The sequence below is a fragment of the Sinohyriopsis cumingii genome, chromosome 17, assembly GCF_028554795.1.
Source record: "Sinohyriopsis cumingii isolate HCF-2022 chromosome 17, ASM2855479v2, whole genome shotgun sequence".
NCBI lineage: Eukaryota > Metazoa > Mollusca > Bivalvia > Unionida > Unionidae > Sinohyriopsis > Sinohyriopsis cumingii.
In genome coordinates, this window is record NC_142977.1 from 65,851,274 (window position 1) to 65,873,848 (window position 22,575).

General features: G+C 33.9%; 1 protein-coding gene across 1 annotated transcript in view; it reads left to right on the forward strand.

Moving 5' to 3' along the window:
* Positions 1 to 22,575, forward strand: part of LOC149779139 (TNF receptor-associated factor 2-like) — a 54,438-nt gene that overhangs the window by 20,287 nt on the left and 11,576 nt on the right. The window contains exons 4-5 of the mRNA XM_089939697.1: positions 16,483 to 16,557; positions 22,230 to 22,295. Of these exons, the coding sequence (XP_089795823.1) occupies positions 16,483 to 16,557; positions 22,230 to 22,295 (141 nt within the window). The remainder of the gene's footprint in view (positions 1 to 16,482; positions 16,558 to 22,229; positions 22,296 to 22,575) is intronic.

Here is a 22,575-nt window from a genome sequence, read left to right on the forward strand (position 1 = left end):
AACTTTCCTTTGTTTTTTTTTTATTCCAGTGCACTTTAAAATGTAAATACAGACTTAACCAAACTTTTGAACATTATTTCCTAGTTGTAACCAATTTATGTTGCCATTTCGTAGACGACCCCAAGTTACAGAGATAAGTTCGTTTAACTGCAGTTGGTTAAAGTTCCATTTTAAATTGTAAAAGGTATTTTTAAAAATATCGTGTAATTCACAGGGAACATTTCTTTAAATATACTTCCAAAACACAAATTAATTAATTTGACTTTTAATGATAAATTAAGTTGCACTTTGAAGCAATACAACAAGAATCTATTACTGATATTTTACCAAAAAAAACACCCCCGAAACATTTTGGTGTACACCAGAACCAACAGAATTGGGTTGGATGTGCTCTAATTTTCTGTTCAATAATCTCAATCTAGGAATAATTTTGAAATATATATATATATATATATATATATATATATATATATATATATATATATATACACACACACTGTATATATATATAGAGTCATCATCATCAAACTCTTAACCCAAGAGGTTGTTGGGGTACCACAGTTGACTTTACAACCAATTCTTTCCATCTTTCCCTGTTCTCCACTGCCCTTTGTGAATCTCCAGATCCAAAGTCTGTCTACTCCTTAATCTTGTCTTCCCACCTCTTATTCTGTCTGCCTCTTCTTTTGTACCCTCGCACTGTGCCTTGCAATATTGTTTTTGCCAGTCCAGATGATCCTGAGACATGACCATACTACATCAGTTTATACTTTTTTTTACAGTGGTCAAGAGGTCTTCATTGGATCCGATGGCTCATTGGATCCTGTTGTGGACTTTTTCATTGGTTACATGGTCATGTATGAAATGCCCAAGATCTTGCATTAGCGTCTCATTTTGAAGGTTTGAATCCTTTGTAGATCTGGTGTGAGAATCCATGTTTCACAAGCATAAAGAAAGATGGATATGACAATTGAGTGCATCAGTCTAATTTTGGAACCAAAAGCAATGTTTTTATCTTTACATCTTGGTCTATACCTTTTTATTGCTGTTGTTGTCTGGGCTATCCTTCAAAGTAGTTCTGGTTTGGAGCCCTCATCTGTGATAAGTGATCCCAAGTACTTGAAACTTGTGACTCTTTCCAGCTTCTATCTGCTGACCTTTATTTCTACACTGATGCTGTTGGTGTTGTTTGTCATCAGTTTGGTTTTTTTGGCGCTCAACCAAGTCAGTCAGTTCTTTTTCCTCTTTTGCTACATAAACGAAGGTTGGTGTTTGTTCTTCCTCCAATGCTGACAGTGCCCTTGTGGTCATGCAAGGCATCCTAAATGATCCTTTCCAGGAACATGTTGAAGAGTGTAGGTGACAGTATACATCCTCTCTGACTCCAACTGTTGTTTGAAACCATTCTCTGCTGCCATTCATAAGGACAGCACTGGTGGCTTTGTCATAGAGGTGCTCAAAAATGTGCACCAGGCTGATGTACTTCCTCATAGTTGTCCATAAGGTTGCATGCCATACCCAGTCAAAGGCCTTTGTGAAATCTAAAAAGATGTGGTATAGATTTCTGCTGATGCTGAAGGTATTTCTTGCAAAGGAGTCTGAGATTGAAGATTTGTTTTGTGGTGCTCCTTCCTTCTCAGAAGCAATTTAGAATATGTTCTTGGGAGCAGTAATTAAATTGATATTGACTGAAAAGAAAGGTCCTAGCAAGATCTTCGATGACTGGAGGGGGAGGGGGATATCTGGCACGAAATCAGTATTAATGTGCAATATTTAGTATATTTAATGACTTTAATGGTACAGTATTCAAAATGTGACATGCTTTGAAGGACTTTCTTGTGAAATTCAGCAAATTGACGTTGTACATATGCTGACCTAGTTCCATACCATTATAATTTTACTGATCAACATGATCTTTATGCTATATCCAAGTAGACTATATTCTGAAATGACAATCAAATTAATTCCTGTTTTAAAAGAAAACGTAAAATGCTTCTTATTCTGTCTTACTTATTAGGTAAACATCTTAAGTTACTACCCAGTAGTGAGCAATATCACCATACTATCACAGGTAGCAATTTAAAATGATCATACATTTATCCATAACAGCTTTATAGCTGCATCTATATATAATCTAACATGAGAAAACTATACATAGTATGAAGAAAACATCAACATTGACAGAATAAGAAATGCAGAAAACAAAAGTACTAACCTCACTTCAATCCAGGCTTCCAAATATCAATTACAGTTGGAAATATATTGCCAAAGAAACATTCTACAACCAGAATAAATCAGAAAGACTAATTGACTGACTCTGATGGTTATCATCAGTTGAAAATTTGCCTATGGTTTGTCCAGTAATTTGAACAAAAAATCATGAACAGGTAGGCAATCAGGGTAGCCTAATTACCTGAAGGGAAAATAAAACAACTGGTATAGGTTGCCTAATTGACAAAAGGGGGTAGAAAAAAGAATAACACAATAATTGTAACTGATAACTTTACTGCAATTACAAAGGAACGGTATATGAAATGATACATTATCTAATCCTACCTAATTAAAACATGAATGTTAAATAAAATGATACATTATCTGATCCTGCCACATTTTTTGATCCAAGTTTTATGTCATTACAGTTCTTTTTATTGTTAATCCAATACTGTCTTTCCTTTGTCTAAACTGTCCGATTAATTTATAATATCCATGTGGGATTTTCGTTGAGTCTTTACCTTAAAAACCAGTGTAGTATGAAAAATGCGAATTGCTATTGGTTTGATTCTTTATACTTGGCAGTTCTGACAACCTCAAATATTTCTGCGAGACAGAACTGTGCCTCTGTAAGACTGACCTCAAAGTTTTGAATGATACTTTACTTACACATTAGGTAGGTTACGGTTAACCAAGAGAAACAACTGCCAGATGCCCATCTCTTCCAACAAAATACATGTACATGGTTTAGTGTGACTTCTTACTAATGAAATCACCCAACACTAAACTGTAGAATACTATGGAGATAACTGATGCACCTTGCTGAAGGTACCCAGAGGGACAATATAAGAAATAAATATTGGTCACTGGAAAAAATATTAAAAATTTTAAGTTGATTTTTTTTTTAATTATAGTTTTGGAGTTGCTTGTCAGAGCCTTCACATGGGGAAAAATGGTTACCTTACTTGGTTATATTGGGCTCTTGGGCAATATATTTCTCTGCCGCTGATACAGATGAAAGACAGTTTGCTAATAAGTGAAAAAATGTCTGATTTCTTAAGTAGTTATGTATGCTGGTTAAACCACCCTCTGGGATATTAAAACTTAAATACTCTTAGTGGTCATTCAGAAAAGTGGAAAAATTTTAATAATGGGAATTATATAGACTATATCTTTGCAAAAATCCATTATAGTATACACAAAATTCCTGGAATGAACAAAAACAATGCATTTTTCCAGGGATGAAAACAAACAATTTTCTCCTTTTATTTTCTTTTTTAATGTTCACAAAATATTGATCAGATATATTAAATGACATTTAAAATCTGTACATTGTCAAATTCTGCCAGACAGACATACCTGATTCATGACAGTATATCAAGAGGCTGCATATGCATTGTTAATTATGATTTTATTTTCTTCTCATTCTCTACAGAGATTGCATTATTACACAGCTGCATTCCAGTATTGTAGGTAATACTAGGCTGTAGTTTGAAATGCATGAGAATGGAACAGACAATTCTGCAGCTGGTTTTTCTGAAGAATTACAAGCATTATATGCGATATTTTTCAGAAATGGCAATGTGTCTGATGCTAGGTAGCATGCATCTTTAAAATAACACTGCCTACATAGTTCTGGCATGAACTCACTACATGATTCGATTGCTGTAATGTTCTGTTAGCGGCAATAAAACTTAATCTGTTCAATATGTGCCTGTCATTGACTAGGTCATTGAGAGAAAAAATCACTGACTACAATGCCTTGTCTTTGGTGGATACAGCAAGGATGGATCAAATGTCCCCCATGACATAGTTTTTCCCAAAATTGCATTTACTGTAAAATATATATCAGTTAAGTGATACATAAGAATATCAATAAAAAGATACATAGGAATATCAGTTAAAAAAAGATACAAAGGAATATCAGTAAAATGATACATAGGAATATCAGTAAAAAAAGATACAAAGGAATATCAGTAAAATGATACATAGAAATATCAGTAAAATGATACATAGAAATATTAAAAAGATATGTAGGAATATTAAGTAAAAACATTGGGATATCAGTGAAATGATACATAGTAATATATATCAGTATAAAGATAAATATAAATATCAGTAAAATGGTGTATAGTTGTATCAGTAAAATGATACATATGAATACATTGTATCTCTGGGGAGTGCAAGGCTAAGAGTCAAACATCCCATTGATGTCAGAACTGGGAGTCAGACTGAGTAAAAAACAAATTTTGTATCAAAACTGGGGGTCATATGAAAAATGTGGGTGTCTCTGAAACACAAATGAGGATAAAGGGAAACACTTGAATATCAGTGAAAAGATACTTAGGAATACCAGTAAAATGATACATGGGAATATCACTAAAATGATACATATGAATATCCAGTAAATGATGCATTGGAATATCAATAATAAAAGTTATTTCATTTTATTGATAAAACAGCTTTAAACATTTATCTGTAAATAACAGTAATCTCTAATTGTTTGTTTTATTGCTGGATGACTATGCTTGTAACATGCTTATTGTGTCCAAAATATTTAATTAGTTTACAATTGTATATGGTCATTCACAGATTTTATACTATGTCAGTGGGGTGAGTGACTCTGTAGATAAGTGTAATGAGGCACTGGTTAAACCAGTCTGTTCAAAATATTATAACTTGCCCATACCAGATGGCCCAGTGTCCACAGTGGGGGAATTCAGTACTCCAGTTGGGTCTGGTGGAACAAATAACAAAAACATGTCCTAAAATGCCTGTTAACTGCAAACACTGTGGCAGCCTGATTACTAGTGCAGAGTTGTTGGTAAATAACCTTTCTGATACTTTTTAATTTGCATGCATATGTGTGTGGATTTTATTTGGGGGAGGTGGGTAGGATTAATATTTAATATGTTACTTGCATCAGTATGAAGTCTTTTTATTTCCATGTTAAGAAAGATTTATAAACTCAATACAGTACTACACCGAATGAACATTAGATGCAGTGGATTTATGGTTAGTACGAAAGGAAAGTGCTTATGAAATGCAATGTATACATCGTAGAAGCAAATGGATACAACACAGTACTATTGCTGAAGATTAAGGAGTTCATTATGAATGATTTGTACAGTTTCATATTAGTTTAGCTGTTTTGTATAAAATGATTGAAAGTTATACTTTTCCTAATTGAAGTGATGTTGATTATCATAGGTAATATACTTGATTAACTTTGGGGCAGAAGATTAAAAGTAATTCCTTAGTGCTCAAGCAAACCTTTTGTATACAGCATGATAATGTTTCTTTCGTAATTTGTTTCATTGTTGCTCAGAATTTTTAGTAGTGTCTTTCCGTAAAGTTTTCATAAAGCCTTAAACATTTTATCTGAGCATACTTTAATAATAATAATAATGACCTTATTTAAAGAGGGTAACACAACTAGCTAAGAACTAATCTACCTTGAGGCCTTCATACAAAGGAATTTATTTATTTTAGCTGCATCTCTGAAGCCATTGGATATATTGGGTTTGGAAGAAAGAAATAGAGTGGGCATTTCTAATCTCAACTGGAATACTGTTCCAGAGCAGAGTTCCAGAGTATTGGAAACTTTTTTAAAATAACTCATTTGGTTTGGGAATTTTATACAGTTTGGTAGATACGGATTGCAGGTGGGTAGTATTACCAGGTAGCATATACTGGAATAGTGATTGTAAATATTTAGGAGCACTATTATGGGATATCCTGTAGATTAATTTGGCTTTTCTCAAACAGATTCAGTCTTTAATAGGTAATATTTTTAACCTACCAGCTAAATTTTCCTTGCTTTCTTTCTGGATTGATATTAGCCCAAATGCTCGTTTTTGAAGATGTACCAGCTTTGCTGTTTTTTTCATTTGAATTACCCCATACTGTATTACAGTAGTCTAAATAGGGTCGTATGTAACTGTTATAAAATAGTTTTCTGTGCCTTTCAGGGAGAAAATGTTTTATCCTACTGAGAAGCCATAAACTTGAATTGACTTTTTTTACTGATATGTTTAATATGTTCAGTCCATGATAGGTTATTATCTACCAGAACACCAAGTAGTTCATCATGACAGACCATTTGCAAATGTTTATCTTTCCATGTCAGACATAGTTCATCACTATCAAGATTGGTCCTTCTTTGCTGTGTTGAGATAAGTAATATTTTAGTTTTACCAGTATTTACCACCATGCCATTGCATGTGCACCAGTTTTCCAGTTTGTTTAGGGCATTCTATAAAGAAATTTCAAATTCATGCTTTGTGTTTTGGATGTCTGACAATATTGTGTCATCTGCATAGAGATCTGATGATGATACTGAGTCCCTTAGTAAAAGTGGTATGTCATTAATAAATAAAATGAATAGTAATGGACCTAGAATTGAGTCTTGTGGTACTCCATATCTAATTGTTCCAGGTTCAGACAGAACATTATTTATGTAAACATGTTGTGTTCTCTCACTTAAGTAAGAAGTAAACCATCTAATTGTTCTTTCATCACACTGGTATATTTTTAGTTTCTTCAAAAGGATTTCATGATCCACCATGTCAAAAGCTTTCCTGAAATCTACAAATACAGATCCTATTACTCTACCTTGGTCAAGTGCTTGAAGCCATTTATCAGTTAGGGAGATCAATGCAGTCTCACAGGAAAGTTTCTGTCTAAAGCCTGATTGATTAGGGTGTAACAGCAAGTGTTTGGTTAAATATGACATGAATGAGTCATGGACATGTTTTTCAATCAATTTTGACAAGTTTGGTAGTATTGAGATTGGTCGGTAGTTATCAGCGTCATCCTTAGAAACCAGATTTGTGAATAGGAGTTACTTTTGCAGTTTTCCATATTTTTGGACAGATGATGTTGCAATACTTACATTGATTATGAATGTTATGCTATCTACAATAGCAGAGGCAGAAGATTTAATGAGTCGTGGACCAATCTGATCAAGTCCTGTAGTTTTCTTGGTATCAAGTTCACTGAGACATTTTTTAACAAAATTTTTTGATACTGGTGGGATAGAGAAACATACCTCCTTAGAGATTTTGCTGCTGCAGTTCATTAAAGTTGTTTTCTATCACTGGTTCTTTTAACTTTGTGTTAATGTTCGTGAAAAAATCATTGAAAACATTTGCAATGTCAGTGTCATCAGTGACTATGGTGTCATTTACCAGAAGTGAGTGAATTTTATTTGTCTGATCTTTGTGTGTTCCTCCAGTGAGTTCATTGAAGACTTTCCAAATGGAATTTGTGTTGCTCTTTTAGTTTTCAAGCAGTGATTGTTAATAAGTTTTTTTTAGCTTTTTTAATCATACTTGTTATTTTATTTCTCCATACTTTATATTGTGCATGGTTTCCCAAAGCCTTGAATTGGTCTCATGTTTTCATAGCATCTAGGATTTCAGTAGTAAGCCAATTAGATTGAATTTATATCTTTATCGTACTTTCAGTGGTGCATACTTAGAGACTACATCCATGAATAAGTCAGTCCACACCCTCAGGGCTTCATCTGTGTCATCCAAATTTTGGATCATATTCCATGGAACTTTATATAGGTCTCTGTCTCTACGTAATGGTTTAGGTTTATTGTAGCCTTGACAGTGAAATAGATCATCGTTGTGGTTAGCATTTAATTTGGTTTCAGTGAGTCCAAAAACATATATATTATTTTGCTTGGAAGACAATATTAACTTGATCTGGTATATTTTTCCCACTATACCTTGTACATTTAAGTGACCTATGTTAAAACGTTTTGTATTTAGTTTCATATCAATTATATGTATGTCATTATGCAATGGGGTACTCGCTGAGATTGTCTCCATACTACTTTTATCATTCTTACATCCTATTTCTATATTTAAATGTTCATATATATTAGCATCTTAAAAGTCACATACAAACCCTGAAAATCCATTTACGTTTGCTTCTACAATAGTGTCCATTGAATAGTTTAAGTCAGTAGTCTCACTAGGTACATTTAGATTTGTTGTAAATGAAGCATTGGCATTCTCCTCTTTCCCAGCATCCTAATATGTATAATACATTGATGGACAAAGTCTTTGTTTGTGTCCATATTTATGGCATCTGAAGCACTCAATCTGTTTGCCATGATGGCATACACATGTCATGTGCCTTGTTTCTCCACATATGAGACAGTACTCTTCATTATAGTGCCTGAAAATGGGGGCATACATGTTAATATTTCTCGGTAGCTGAGAGGTTCCTTTTCTGCTTTAGTGAATTTTGTCTCTGTGGTAGAGACTGAGGTTGACATCCTGGTTCTGAAGAAAGAAACGTGTATTGTGGAATGTACTGTAGGTTGAAGTCTTCACATAGGTCAATTATCAGATCATTGATTTCTTTGGCCTTGGTGTCCACATGTGGAGGTAGTCCTGATATCATTATTTTACATGTGTTTGGGCTGCAATACCTAGCGGCATACAGTAAACTTTCAAAATCTGTTTTGATTTGATTTAGTGACCTTCCCTCACTGGCATCATTTCCACCTACTAAAATAATAATTTGGTTGTATTTGGTTAGGTCACTGTTCATTATTCTGTCCGTGATGTTGTCAATTTTTGCACCTCTTAGAGTCTGTACATCTGTTTTAAAAAGTCTCCTTGGTATTATACTATTCAAAATTGAGGAGCCAATTATTAGAGTCCTATCTTTTCTAGCTTGTGATGCATGTGTTGGACTCTGGACTGTATTTCAGACACATCTTAGAGGAAGGGGTGCTGAAATTGGTGTTTCAATTGTGTGAACTACTCGAGTTGATTTTGACACATTTGTCTGAGCACTGGGAAATGCAGTTGTGGGTGAAGGCAACAGACTTGTCTGAGCTGAGGGCCATGGGTGTATGCTAATTGCTGTTGCAGGTGTGAAACATGACTGAGAGGGGGGTAGTGTTGTTTGCAATGCAAGATTACTTTGGGTATCAGTTTTTATTTGCATGGTCATTTTACATTTTCTTTTGGCTGGTACTGGGATTGTCTGTGTCTGAGCATCTGATACTGTTGATATTTGGGAGTCTGTCTGAATTGCTATTTCACATGAGGTTACTTGCTCATTAACCCTTCCCTGTGCTGACTTAATAGCATGTAACTGTAGTTTTAATTCTTCAATTTGGGCCTCCAAGTTCCTAAATGTTTTTTGATGTACACACATGAAGAAATCATTATGGTTTAAGCCATCACTGCTGTGGTCATGATTTATGGAGTGTGTAATTGCCTGACACTCTGGAGGGGTGTTAATTTTATTGCCTGAGTCATTTAGGTCAAAGACTTCAGGAGCTGTTTCATGTTTAGATGTCAGCATAAAACTGCCTTTTGCATGGGTATTCTCATCCTGTCAACATTTACAGATAATATGATCTAACCATGTGAAACTGTTCAACCCCTGTATATGTAAGACACGTGTTGTTTTATACAATGTAGTTGTCACAGTGTTTTTCTCTTGTGTTCTGTAGATAATACCATTTTGTACACTTGAACTGCATGAAGTCATGCAAGGATCTGAATCCAATATCTGTTTTACAAACTCAAACTTTTGTGGATCTATATGCACAGTGATACTGAATTTATTATGTTTGACCCTCAGGAATTCTGGATAAATGTCAGCCATATTGGATAACTCAAAATCGTCATCTGTACCATTGTTTTCATTTTCACTCTGAACATGACTTTCCTGCATGGGATTATCTGTGTGGCTCTGATCTTCAGGTACATCAGACATACTAAAGCCAGAGAATGATGCAGAAAAGGTTGAGCTGAGTGTGTTGAGTAAGAAACCTACAAGGCTGGTCTTTAAATATGTTTCCATGATTCTGATATTTTTAGCTTGTTCATAACAGTGATAGCAAGTATATGAAATCCTTATATATGACTAGCACATATCCATAAACTTTTGAATGAAACTTGAATACCGGTAATGTGTTTGAGTTGGTATCAAATGAAGTTCAGATATGGTAGATGTATTTCAGTTTCAAGTATATCCACTTCGGTAGCCATCTTCGATAACCAAAAATCCTTTGTTTTGAACAGGTTTCCAAATTCACTTGAATAAATGAAAACGTGCACATTAAATTTCACTTACACTAACTTAATATTGTCATAAATCCACAGTATAAATTATGGCAATAGGAATTAGCATATTTAACACCAGTTTTCACACCAAGTTCATTTAATTGAGTAGAGCTGTTTTAAGACTATATATACATGGCAGCCATCTTGTCTCATGCACCCCTTAGGTTTCAGAAAGATGTAATTGTTCACTTTTAGGTCTATCATGCAGAGAGAAGAAGAGCTTATGGGATAGCCTGTTTTGTTGTCTGATGCCATCTGTCCATCAGCACAAATTTTTTATCACTACTCCTCCTAAACTACTTGGAAGATTGCCATCAAACACATACTGATCCCATGGTCTTGTTGGTGCTAGAAGAAAATGGTGCCACTGGCACATCCATGATATGTACATATTTTTATCACTGCATCTCCTGAATGGATGGTCATATCAGCATTGGGTTTCAGTAAACGATTTCGTATGATATGTAGTTGCTTCTAAATGAAAATGGTGAATATTGCCACCTAACAGCAGCTATCCTGAAATCTTGTTATCGCTACTCTTAAATGGGTGGTCACATCAGAATGGGTTTTCACCAACTCCTTACTTTGTCTAGTTGGTTCTTAATGAAAATGGGGCACATCTGATAACCAATATGGCCAACACTGAAGCCTTGTTGAAATTTTGTTATTACTGTTCCTGAATGGATGGTCATATCAACATGGAGTTTTCACTAAATGATTTTTTATGTCTAGTTGGTTCTCAGTGAATGGTGCTGACCTAGGTTCCAAAATTGCTGCCACAGAGGTCATCAGGAACATTTCGTTAGACTAAGATACTTCTCTTTCATGTATGGTCACATCAACTTGGGGTTTTCATTAAAAACACTTCTTATGATGTTTTGTTGGTCATAATATAAATAGTGTCGATATGAAGTGATTTATGGCCATTATGGCAGTTTATCTTCAAAATGTTTTCTTTGCAACTCCTGAACATTTTCTCGCCAAAAGACTTCTTATGATGTCCGTTTGGTTTTTTATGAACATGGTGCTGATCTGACATCTAATATGAAAGTCACACATTGGCCATCTTGCAAAAATCTTGTTATTGTTACTATCGAACACGAGGTTTTCACTATTAAGATTTCTTAAGATGTTGATGTGGTCCAAAATGAAAATGGTGCCATTCTTAGGTCCAATTTGGCTGTCACAGCACCATCTAGCAAACCTTCTTATCTCTACTCCAGATGAATGGACAGTCATACTGACATGGGATTTCCATCAAAAGACTTCTTATGATGTTTACGTGGTTGTAAATGAAAATAGTGGTGTTATGGGGTCCAGTATGGGTGCCTCTGTAGCATGTTTTGAAAATCCTATAATCATTACTTCTCCTGAATGAATGATCATATCATCATGGTTTTCACTAAAAGACTTCGTATTATATTTTGTTGATCTGAAATTAAAAAGGTGCTGATCTGATATTAAAAATGTGTTCATCTTAAAAATCTTGTTTTTGCTGCTCCTTTAAAAAGGGAAATCATTTTGACATGGGGTTGGTCCAAAATGAAAATGTCTAACCCACAATATGGCCACCATGTTGGCTATCTTGATTAATATTGTTATCTCTACTCCAGATGGATGGCTTTATCAGCATAGACTTTCATGATGCCTAGTTTAAAATGGTGACTGTTTTACATATAAATATGGCTGCCATGACAACTGTCATGATAATCTTGTTTTCCTACTTCCCCTGAAAATATGATCATTATGACATCCCCCATTGACCAAAAGACACAACGATGTCCACTGTGCCCTAAAAAAAATGAATCAAATCTGACATCCATTATGTTCAAAACTATAATTTGAAAATCATGAAAATCTTATTATCATAGAAGTATTATCACAGAATGTTTCAACATTCAGCACTTAAAAGGAAGAAATCTCGAATTCTTGGTGATTTTTTTATGCCCAGTAAAGCATCAGTCCATTCAAGAGTTTTTGGTTTTACGGGAATCTTCTGCTACTAAAAAAGATCAAAGAAAGGTAATTAAATTTGATACAGCACCTGATACTTGAAAATAAAAATGATGATGTGGAAAATAAAAATGATGATGTGCCTAGAGAAAACTATAATTAGTTGCTGTTTCAAGATTATCAACCATTGGTGCACATGGATATTTTGTTGAAAAATATCAGAAAATCTGAATTTGTTTTATTATATATAGCTATTATTTGCTAACATCTATCTATCTATCTAATGTCTATTAATATATATGATTAGGAAGAAAGTTGTATAGTTTGTGAATAGAATTTCTGTTTTAAGATTTTTGCAAAGAGAAAAATCCTCTGAATCCATCCTATGTTGTGACACTTACATGTACGTCACAATCTTGATACCCTATCTAAATTGTGACATGTACAAGAATGTGCTGAATATACAGTGTATTTAATAGAGCTAACTGGAATCAAACAACTATGATGATTTAGTTGATTACTAAATTTGTGTATACACGAAGTTTTTCAATTTTTTTAATCCCATTCAAATTGGTTAATTACATTATTCATGTTGTCTATATCTGTCTTTGAAAAGAGATAGAGATATTCCTGTTCATGCTGTTAAATATCACCCAAACCATTCAGATGTCAGCACAGAGTGAGAGAGAGAGAGAGAGAGAGAGAATGTTTCCCTGTGAAATAGGGTTCTTAAAATTATGAACAATCATGAACTTTATGAACAATTCTTGAACAGAACATTAAACTTTCCTGAAATTGTATTTTGGTGTTGATGAAATTGAGTTCTTGAACAGTTCATGAGTATCTTCAAGAACAAATGAAATACCTTTTAAGAACAAAAATATTTCATTTAAGAACTGTTCTGAACATCAAGAACAGTTAATGTGCTAAAAATAATTTAAATAGTTCCTACAAAACAATCAAGAATAGTTCTTGAAATAGTTCTGGAACATGCTAAGAACAGTTAAAGAATTAAAAAATTGATGAAACGTTTCTGAAATGATTATGATCATAGTTGGAAACAAATTAGAAACAGCACAAACAAGTTGCTGTTGAAATAACTGAAAACTAATCAAATGTATCGTTATTTGAATTTTAATGCAGCATGATTCAGTGAAAGACTTTCTTTCCGAACTTCACCTTTCAACTTAAAGATCACACCCAGTTTTCAGTATTATTTAAAAAGAAACTTGACATTTATAAATCCAGAGAATGTCTGAAAAAGTTTAAATGCATACCCTCAGAAATTATTGGCTTGGATGATTTGGGGATCTTAATACAGGTGCGATTTATTATTTTAACATAAATTTAAGTACAACCTAGGTTAATAATATTTGTATTTCATATTTATATTTGAACCATGGACATAGATTTATAGATCCTTATTATTTGTAGTTTTACACCTGTATACATTTGAGTACAAAACAATATTGCACTGATCCGATTTTATAGGATTGGAAAAAAGCAAAATTACTACATGTTTCATATCGAGAAACCAACACTTACTAAGATTGTGAACTTTATGCAGATGATATTTTGCTGTGATGCCAAGCATCTCTTGCAGATCAAATATTTGTTTTCTCCTTCTACTGTTCTTTGAAATTTATTTGTTCTGCTGCCAGAGCAGCCCACAGCACTGCTTCATCAGCTATGCCATATTTAACTATCTAAATGAAAGAGGTCCATGAACTGCATGGCCAGTGAGCTATATTGGTTACTGGTAAACATCTTGGTGACTCGTTATTTTTTGTTCTGAATTTTTATAAAATTTATATTGTGTCTTTTAATAAAATCAAATTTTGTGCCTAGTGAAGCTACTGAAATGAATTAATATCAGCGAGGTCAATCTTACAGATCATGAATACTGGTTCCCTGCTGTAGATATACATATAATTATGGGCTACAGATGAAGCATGTTATCGCAGAAATAGCTGAACATGTTCCAAATGACAGATGCTGATGTGGTTGGTCAATTCGAAATCAAAACATTCCGCCAAAGGCAACCATGCTCATTGCAGAATATTGATGATGTGACCTTGCATCTGATCGACTGGGGTTTGTCAGCAATCTTGTATTTTCCAATCAGGGTTTGATACAACTTGCTAAAGAGTCATATATCATGAAGATGTAATAATTGGATTCTGAGCAATATCTGATGTGTATTAATAAGGTAATCTTGTATTTGTTTGGCTGAACTTGTTACCACTCTGGAGACTCAAAATTCCAGTAGGATTTTGCTCCCCTTTAAGCATCATTGTCATAGACAGGTTCTATAATATGTGAGATCTGTGCGTAATAATGAGATATTTGCATTTGTTTGGCTGGCCTTGTTACCTTTCTGGAGCTAGAAGCTATATCTGTCATTCACTTTCTATAAATCTTAATGGAGCAACAAGTATACCTTTATTGGCTTAGTTTACTTTTTTGCTTTAGTTCTAATCACATACATTGACCCAAGTTTATGGAAGGCTTGCTGTTAAGGTATGGTGGATACCTGTTTAGGTTTGGGGTCATAGAGTCAAAAATTACAGTCACTGAGGCTGAAAGAAAAATGTGTTTACAAAATAATGTTTGTTTAGAGTAAATTTCTTCATCAGACTTTTTGAATGGCATAATAACTTTAGTTGTAATCATGGGTTAGACATAATATGTGGAGGGCTGGTACTTGTCATGTGGTATATGCCATGTTGAATTTGGGGGTCAAAAGGCAAAGGTTAAGGTCATTGTGCCTGTAATAAGGATGGAATTTGCAGAATAACATTTGTTCTTGAACAGGCTTCTTGATCTTGTAATCTCCCAAGTCAGCCATGTTCTGTAAGTGCCTACTATAGCACTATTAAAAGTGGAGCAGGCATTTCAAATTACTCTTGTTTTATTAATTAAAGTACTCTTAGAAATATAGGAAGCATGAATACAATGGTGTAACAACAGAGATAATCAACCCTTAATTGTTTTGTTGATGGGATTCTTAGTTGCTTAAAAACACACATTTCAAATGTTAAGATGATAGCAGTTATGGACCAAGTCACTTGATCAGACAAAACCCTACATGACTCAAAAAAATCCTGGAAAGAACCATCATTAGTGAGGAAAAAGATGTTATTCTTATTATCTTTTTTTTTAATGGAGTAATTGTATATGTTACTGTGAAGTTATTTATTTTTGTGAATATCATTTTCATGGCTTATAATATGACTAAATATTTCCATATGTATGTCAAGGAGATTTATTTCTGAACTTAATTATTGAATCTGCCATGCCTGAAGACACTTCAGTTATTGTTGTCATAAATTTATATTGCATATTTTGTGAATAATTGCATTTTAAAAGTATGACACTTGCAAAAGTTGGCACAGGTATGAAGATGTGACATGCAATTGGAACAAAGAGCTTATTGACATAAAAATCTTAGAGGGTTTGCAATAGGTTAGGAATAGAAGTCTTTTGGAAATTTAAGAAATTGAAAAGACTAATGCCACACCTGTAGTCAGTACGATCATCTGTGTAATGGTAATAATAATTGGAAAGGATTAGGAAACTAATCTGCATTCAAATGCTGAAGTGTAATGTCTGCATTATATTTGTTTAAGCCATCAAGAAAAAAAAGCACATCAGATCACTATTTAATTCAGTAATATTGACAATAACTATTTGAAAATAAACTGCTGCTGTTTGAAATGGTAAATGAGGGACTCCACCCCCTTTAAATGTAATTCCTTATCTTGTGATTTAATTTAGCTATGTTTTGCTGGATATTTGCTGCTTATATTTTTCCATCATAAATCTACTGAAGAAAGATTCACTAAGTATGTGTTGGTAATGTTTTGACAATCTTATTTCAGTGGTAAATTTAATGAATTCACCTGCAGTAATTTTACCAGAGAATCAGATTTTAATCTACACATATCATTCTACAAAGAGCATGATAAATGAACATGTTGAATATTCCACCATAACTGACATTTAAATTCTTGATTTGAGAGAGCATCACTGATGGAAAATTCTTTGTTAGACTTCGAATGTGTGGTTTCTGTTTGCCACAAAATATATAAAAATTTGATACCATTAAAAAAAGTGAACTCGGGTATTCCCAATTTTTTCAATGGGGTCAAAAAAGTGACAGTTATGCAGATAATAAGTATGAAGGCATTAAAATACAGCATATTTGTCTTTCAAGGAACATTCCAAAGTCTGCCCAAAGCATCCTATAAGATGTGAGCAGTGTAAAATCAAGAAGATTCCAAGGGATAAAGTAAGTATTATTTATGAGGTTGGGTTTGACCTTGAAATGAAAATGGTAGAAAGGAGTCATATACATTGTATCTTAAATGCTGTGAGTTGATTTAATTGTTTGAATCTGTTATAGATTTTGGGGAGATGGAAAAAGAAAAAACTGTAACCAAAGAAAGTATAGTGTATCGAATAGTGAAAAACATGATTCACACCTGTAAAAGTTAGTATTTGATCCAGAGTAAAGTATTTCATTTAATGTTTGCTTATAATAGGTATAAATCTCTTACTCAGACTTCTATCCCAATTCATGAAATATGTTGTGCCTGTAGTATTTAAATGTTTGTTATCAAATTCATCAATATGTAAATAAATTCATGTTCTGAACTTCTCCCTCGATAACTCGCACATAGCAGGTCTAAAAACATAGACCACATTATAAGTGTGGGCATGATTTACCAAGGGACATCCAAGAAAAGAAGTGATGCCATCCCAGCTGAACATAGAGAAAACACCTGGGGGATGGTATTGAGCTGTAATGGCTGAATACTCATTTTATAATTGTATAAAAATACATATATAATTTCAGGAGCCACGCCCCAATCATCTTATTTTATTCATATGCGATCTCTTCCCCAAAATGAAAATTCTCATCCATGAGGATATCTCAAGGAACCAATTCAGGATTTTTCCGAAACTAGCTTCGATACAATGAATGGCATCTGTGAAACAAAGTTTTTTGGTTGCCTTACTATCTTTGATTACAATCATGATTGAGTGGTAGTCTGGTTGTATTATGTACACAATAATGTTTTTAACGGTGTTCAGTGGATCAGTTGAAATGAGTTCACCCAGTAAACGACCAGGGCCTCTCGAGCTTATGAATGTAGGATTTGCATGCCTTTTAACTTTTCTTTCATTCCACCTCCTTTACTTAATACAAAAGATACAATTACCCTGATAATACAAAGGGGGTCTGCTTTTAATTTATTGCAACAATACAACAAATACTTGTGCAAGTCAGATGTCAGACACAGTTTGTCCTTAAATAGGTTGTCAGAGAAACACTCAAGGACATCGCTGTCATGGCAGATTGACACACTGTACGTTTGAATACAAGAAGGCATGTTGCAGTTATGATGATTTTACTCTTAAACAAAACTAAAACACAAATTTCACTTGATAAAAAAACTTAATTAATTGCTGTTTATTATGAAGTATTGACTCCATTATGTGATTTGAAACTTTTCATTGATTGAAAGTTCATTTAAATATTGTCATTTATGGTTTACTAAGAGTGTCTTTTGGAAAGAGAATATAACAATTATATGACTTGTTCAAATTTGACAGTTTCATAATGTTGATTGCAATTTCCAGGTTCATTCCACCAGTTTTTATGATAAGCAATATATCAAAGTTTTAGTTGCCAATTTTTATCACAATTTTCAAGTTCAACAAATAAGGGTCAGTTTTGGAGGCTATTTTCTAGTAATAAGAAAAATGGAATTCATGCCTTACTACACATTAAAAGTGGGTTTACAAGTTATCTGGACACGAGTTATCAAGTGACTGGTCTAAGTGAGAGGCAATACAGAAAAGGAGAAAGAAATAGTTCTACAATTTTACCAAATAATATAGACTTTGTATGCACATTAAAAAATACAGTGGAAAAAAATAAAATGTTTAAGACCTGATGTTATTTAAGGCTGAAAATTGATGTTTTAAAAACCGGAGTTTGTTTCTGGATTTGCAACTCTTTGGCCAAGATCTAAAGCTGACCATTCCAAACTTCATATAGCTAGATTGATTAGGAGTAAAAAAAAAAGTGGCCAGGGCTTGAACATCATGGGTCCAATAAGCAAAAAAAAAGGATGTTCAGTTTTCACCCATCTGCACATGTGTGGATGAAATAGCCACTACAAACACATCTTTATACACATAAGCATACTCTCCTGGCATTTCACTTATGAAGAAACAAAAATTGTCATTGGTTTTTGCTCATGATATAAACCTTGATTAACAAGTTGTGAAACTGAATAGTAGCTTAAAAAAAAAGAAGAGTGGTTTGTTAAACAAGTGGAGATTTCTTGTCTACCAAACAATTGTAGCATTGTAGCATTTACCAGATTTTTATACCTGTACATGTATGTGGTTTACAGTAACTGAAATGATTATGTTTATTTGAAATGATTTGAAAATGAACCTCTCCCCAGTTAGGTTTACTGAGGAGCTGATTGTGAAAACCATGCACATTTTTTGAAAATAATTTACAGAAAAATTCCACCAAATAAACCTCTTAAGCAGATATGTGGAATATATAATTTCATTGGAAGGGTAGTTCTTGGATCAGTGACAGTCATATGTATATCTGCAGACATGTTTACCAGTTTTAAAAATGGCTACAGGCAGTAAACTAAACTTAGCTTTTTATGTATGTAAACATTGTAGTCTTATTGGTTGATCTCATGGTGCAAGGCTTTGTAGTTGGATCACACACGCACACAGAATCAGTTAGGTTAGACTTGATATATAATTAGTCAGGGTATCAGGCTTCTCTTGTTTGTGTAAAATGTTATCCATACATGCCAGCTTTCTTGGCTGCAGCTTTAGTTTCTTACTTTTGGGGGCAGGAAAATGTGTTATGGTTAAAGGGGGAAAGAGGAATGTCATTGCATGTAGACCTGGTAATTGACACATCATAATGAATTAGACATCGTGTCATTAATATAACCTTTAGCAGTAGTAACCTCATTATTTTGCAGCAGTTTTAAATGTAGGGTGAAATAAGATGTAATAATGATTGATATACTGACATAACTGTTCTAGCCTTTGCATGATAAAAATGGTGTGACACCAAACAAGCGATAACTCGGTACAAATAAAAGCCATGTTAATATTCTTTGTATTATGTCTTGCTTATTCTTTATGATCATTCCAAAATGCTTTATGCTTATATTTATCTTATTTATTATTTTTAGTTTCTAAAAGAGATTTGCCCCAATTCTAATATAAGATGTCAATTTCAAAAATCTTACATGATGTTCCTTTTTTAGGAACTAGCATTTCCAGCTTAATTTTTGTCCATGAATAAGGGTTATACCTATCAGAATTTTTGTCGTGATTCTAAGAAGTAAACAAGTAAACAAGTTGTTTACTTGGGTTCAGGTTCAAGACCTGACCTAGTTCACGAGTGGGTTTTTCCCAAAAATCTATTGCATCACAGGTCAAGTATATCTTGTATATTAAGGATTTGGTAAACAGTTATTCATTCCTGTTTTATGATCAGTCTGTGGAGTCACTTATAATTGTGTTCCGATATAATTTTAGAGGAATTATGGATTTCATTTCATTGGAATTACAGAGTGCTTAACATTATGGACTAAAACAATACTTTGGGATTATTTAGAACTAATTCAAAAACATTCTGGATTATATTATTGCAGGACAAGACATGCTCCCAGGGTCTGCCTAATTTGTACGAATTTGTTCAGTTGGAAAATGGTGATTTGCGCGAACGTCTGCAAATTAGTTGCACTGTATAAAAAATTTCCCGGCCATTCACCCTTAAAGTGTTTGTCACAACACAAGTCAAGCTTGTCACAACAAGTATGTATTCATAACTATTTACACATCTGGTTTCTTCAGCTTAACATGAATGGTTGTTATGCTCAATCTGATGGGCACATTTGGCCCCGTGACAAGCATTTTGTTATGGTTTGCATCAAGGAAGTTTTACAAATGCATGTTTATAATGCAGACTATCCAGAAGACCCAAAATGGCTGATACCCAACATGGTACATCTTTAAATGATGATTTCGGTCGGCAAAACTGGCTGATCATAGCAATAAAGGCAATTTATTTTTAAAGTAAGGATTATTGGATCTGTGAAAGTGTTCCTGGAGATATCAGTGAAGGATTTTGAACCCCAAAATAGTGTTAAATATGAGTCCGATGTACATGCTATGTGGACAAAAACAGTCATCCTCTCATTTCAGTTTAGCCCTGCACGATCACGTGCTACAAAACTTTATAGCCCTATCATAAAGGTTACGATAAATTTAATAAATAAGAATCTTAAAAACTAATTAAGAAGTAAAAATATTTATTTGATCAAAATACCTCTGTTTGAACAAATAGACTATGGCATTAAAAGACTTAAAATCCTGATACAGCATTTAATCTGGCAGTGTAGTTAGTAGAGTACTAATTCAAGAAAGTTAAACTAACAGAGCTTATGTTAAGTGAAAGATCATCATTTGGAGGAGAAGTATCCAAAAGACAATACCTGTGAGCTGTGGAAAATTGTGCATAACCTGCATAAAGAACATTTTCCAAACATGCTCCAGCTGGCTAAGCTAGTTTATGTATGGTATATGCCCCTTCAGACAGCATTCTGTTGTTGTTGTTGTTCTAGGGTTTAACACCATTTTTCAGCACAAGATAGGCTATACATGGCGGCCAGTATACCTGGTGGAGGAAGAACCCTGGAAAACCCAGGGAAGAACCACCGACCCACGAGAAGCTACTGGCAGGCTTTCCCACATACCCATGCTAGCCGAGCCTTGGACTCGAACCCACACAGACAGAGGTGAGGTGGCAGTGATCCGGAACAGTGAGCACTTTAGAACTCTCAGCCACTCGGGGCCCTGACAGCATTCTGTGAAATGGGGTTCTCATTACAGAACAATATTCATATATAGATAAGGAACAGATTAAGCTTTAAAACAGTGTACAGACTGATGCTTATTATACACCTAGAAACAACATCTTTTAAAGATTTCGATTTGAGTAGGGGTGTTACAGAGTGGAACACTAAGAAAGAGATTTGAGATATTGAAGTGTTATGTAAATATTTATCTATAGCTATTTCATCCTCCCATTCATTTTTGTTCTACTCTCCCCATATTTTTATGACAAGGTGGAAAATCCTCCATATGATAAAATCCTGGGAGCATTTCTGCAAGACATTTAAGACTTTTGCGGCCAAGTGGTTAGAGCGTCTACCTCGGATGGGGGAGGTCGTGGGTATGATCCCCAGACGAGTCATACCAAAGACTTATAAAAATGGTACTAACAGCTGCCTCACTTGGTGTTCAACATTAAGAGGTTAGTGTTAGGATTGGTTGGCCTGGTGTCAGGCTAATGTGACTGGGATATGACAGAAAATTGTTAAAGCTACTTTAAAAATGCAAATCGCATCACATTCCATAAGACTTGTTACATAAGAACATTCAGGATTATTCAGATTCATTCAGAACATTCTATACTTTTGAACAGTGAGGATTATTTGGGATTTAATTCACAATACAGTGGATGACTTTGAATTTTCACTTTTTATTCTAGAAAAATAAATTGTTTGTTGAACTTTGCTAAACATGTTGGGTTTGCTTCTTTCTCTTATGTTCAAGATCCAGCGTCATAACAGTTGGAGGGTATTGCAGGTTTTGAATTTCTTTAAAACATTTCAGAGATATTTAAAATTATCTTTAATATTTAAATTGACTTTGTTTTGGAATTTTAGTTGTCCCTGTTAAAGATTATAATTTCACACAGTCAAGAAATCTTTGGTGAAACCAAGAAACCTCATTTGTAGCTGTGTCATGGCCTATAGTAAATAAAAATAGAGAAACTCTGTTCTTTTGATAATCTCACATTTTTTATTTTAACAAATGTATAACATTTATTTTCTATAGCTAAATGATCATCAGGATAATGAGTGCCCAAACAAGAAGTGGACATGCCCTGTGGATGGCCAGATGGTATCTACCTATTTATTTATCTCTCTGTTGGTCTGTGTACGTATGTGTCTTCTTAAATATCCAAAATACCTACCAATTTAACTACTTATGTCTCTCTCATAAGCATATATTGCACAGATGTAAATTGCATATTCAACTGTCTGCCTGTCCATGTGTTTGTTAGATATTTTCTTCCCATAAACCAAATTAATTTTAAAGCTTTAGCCTTGACAACATTACTCAAACTTTCCGGAAGAGAACATTCCCCATAAATATAAAGAAAGTTAATCTACACCTCCTC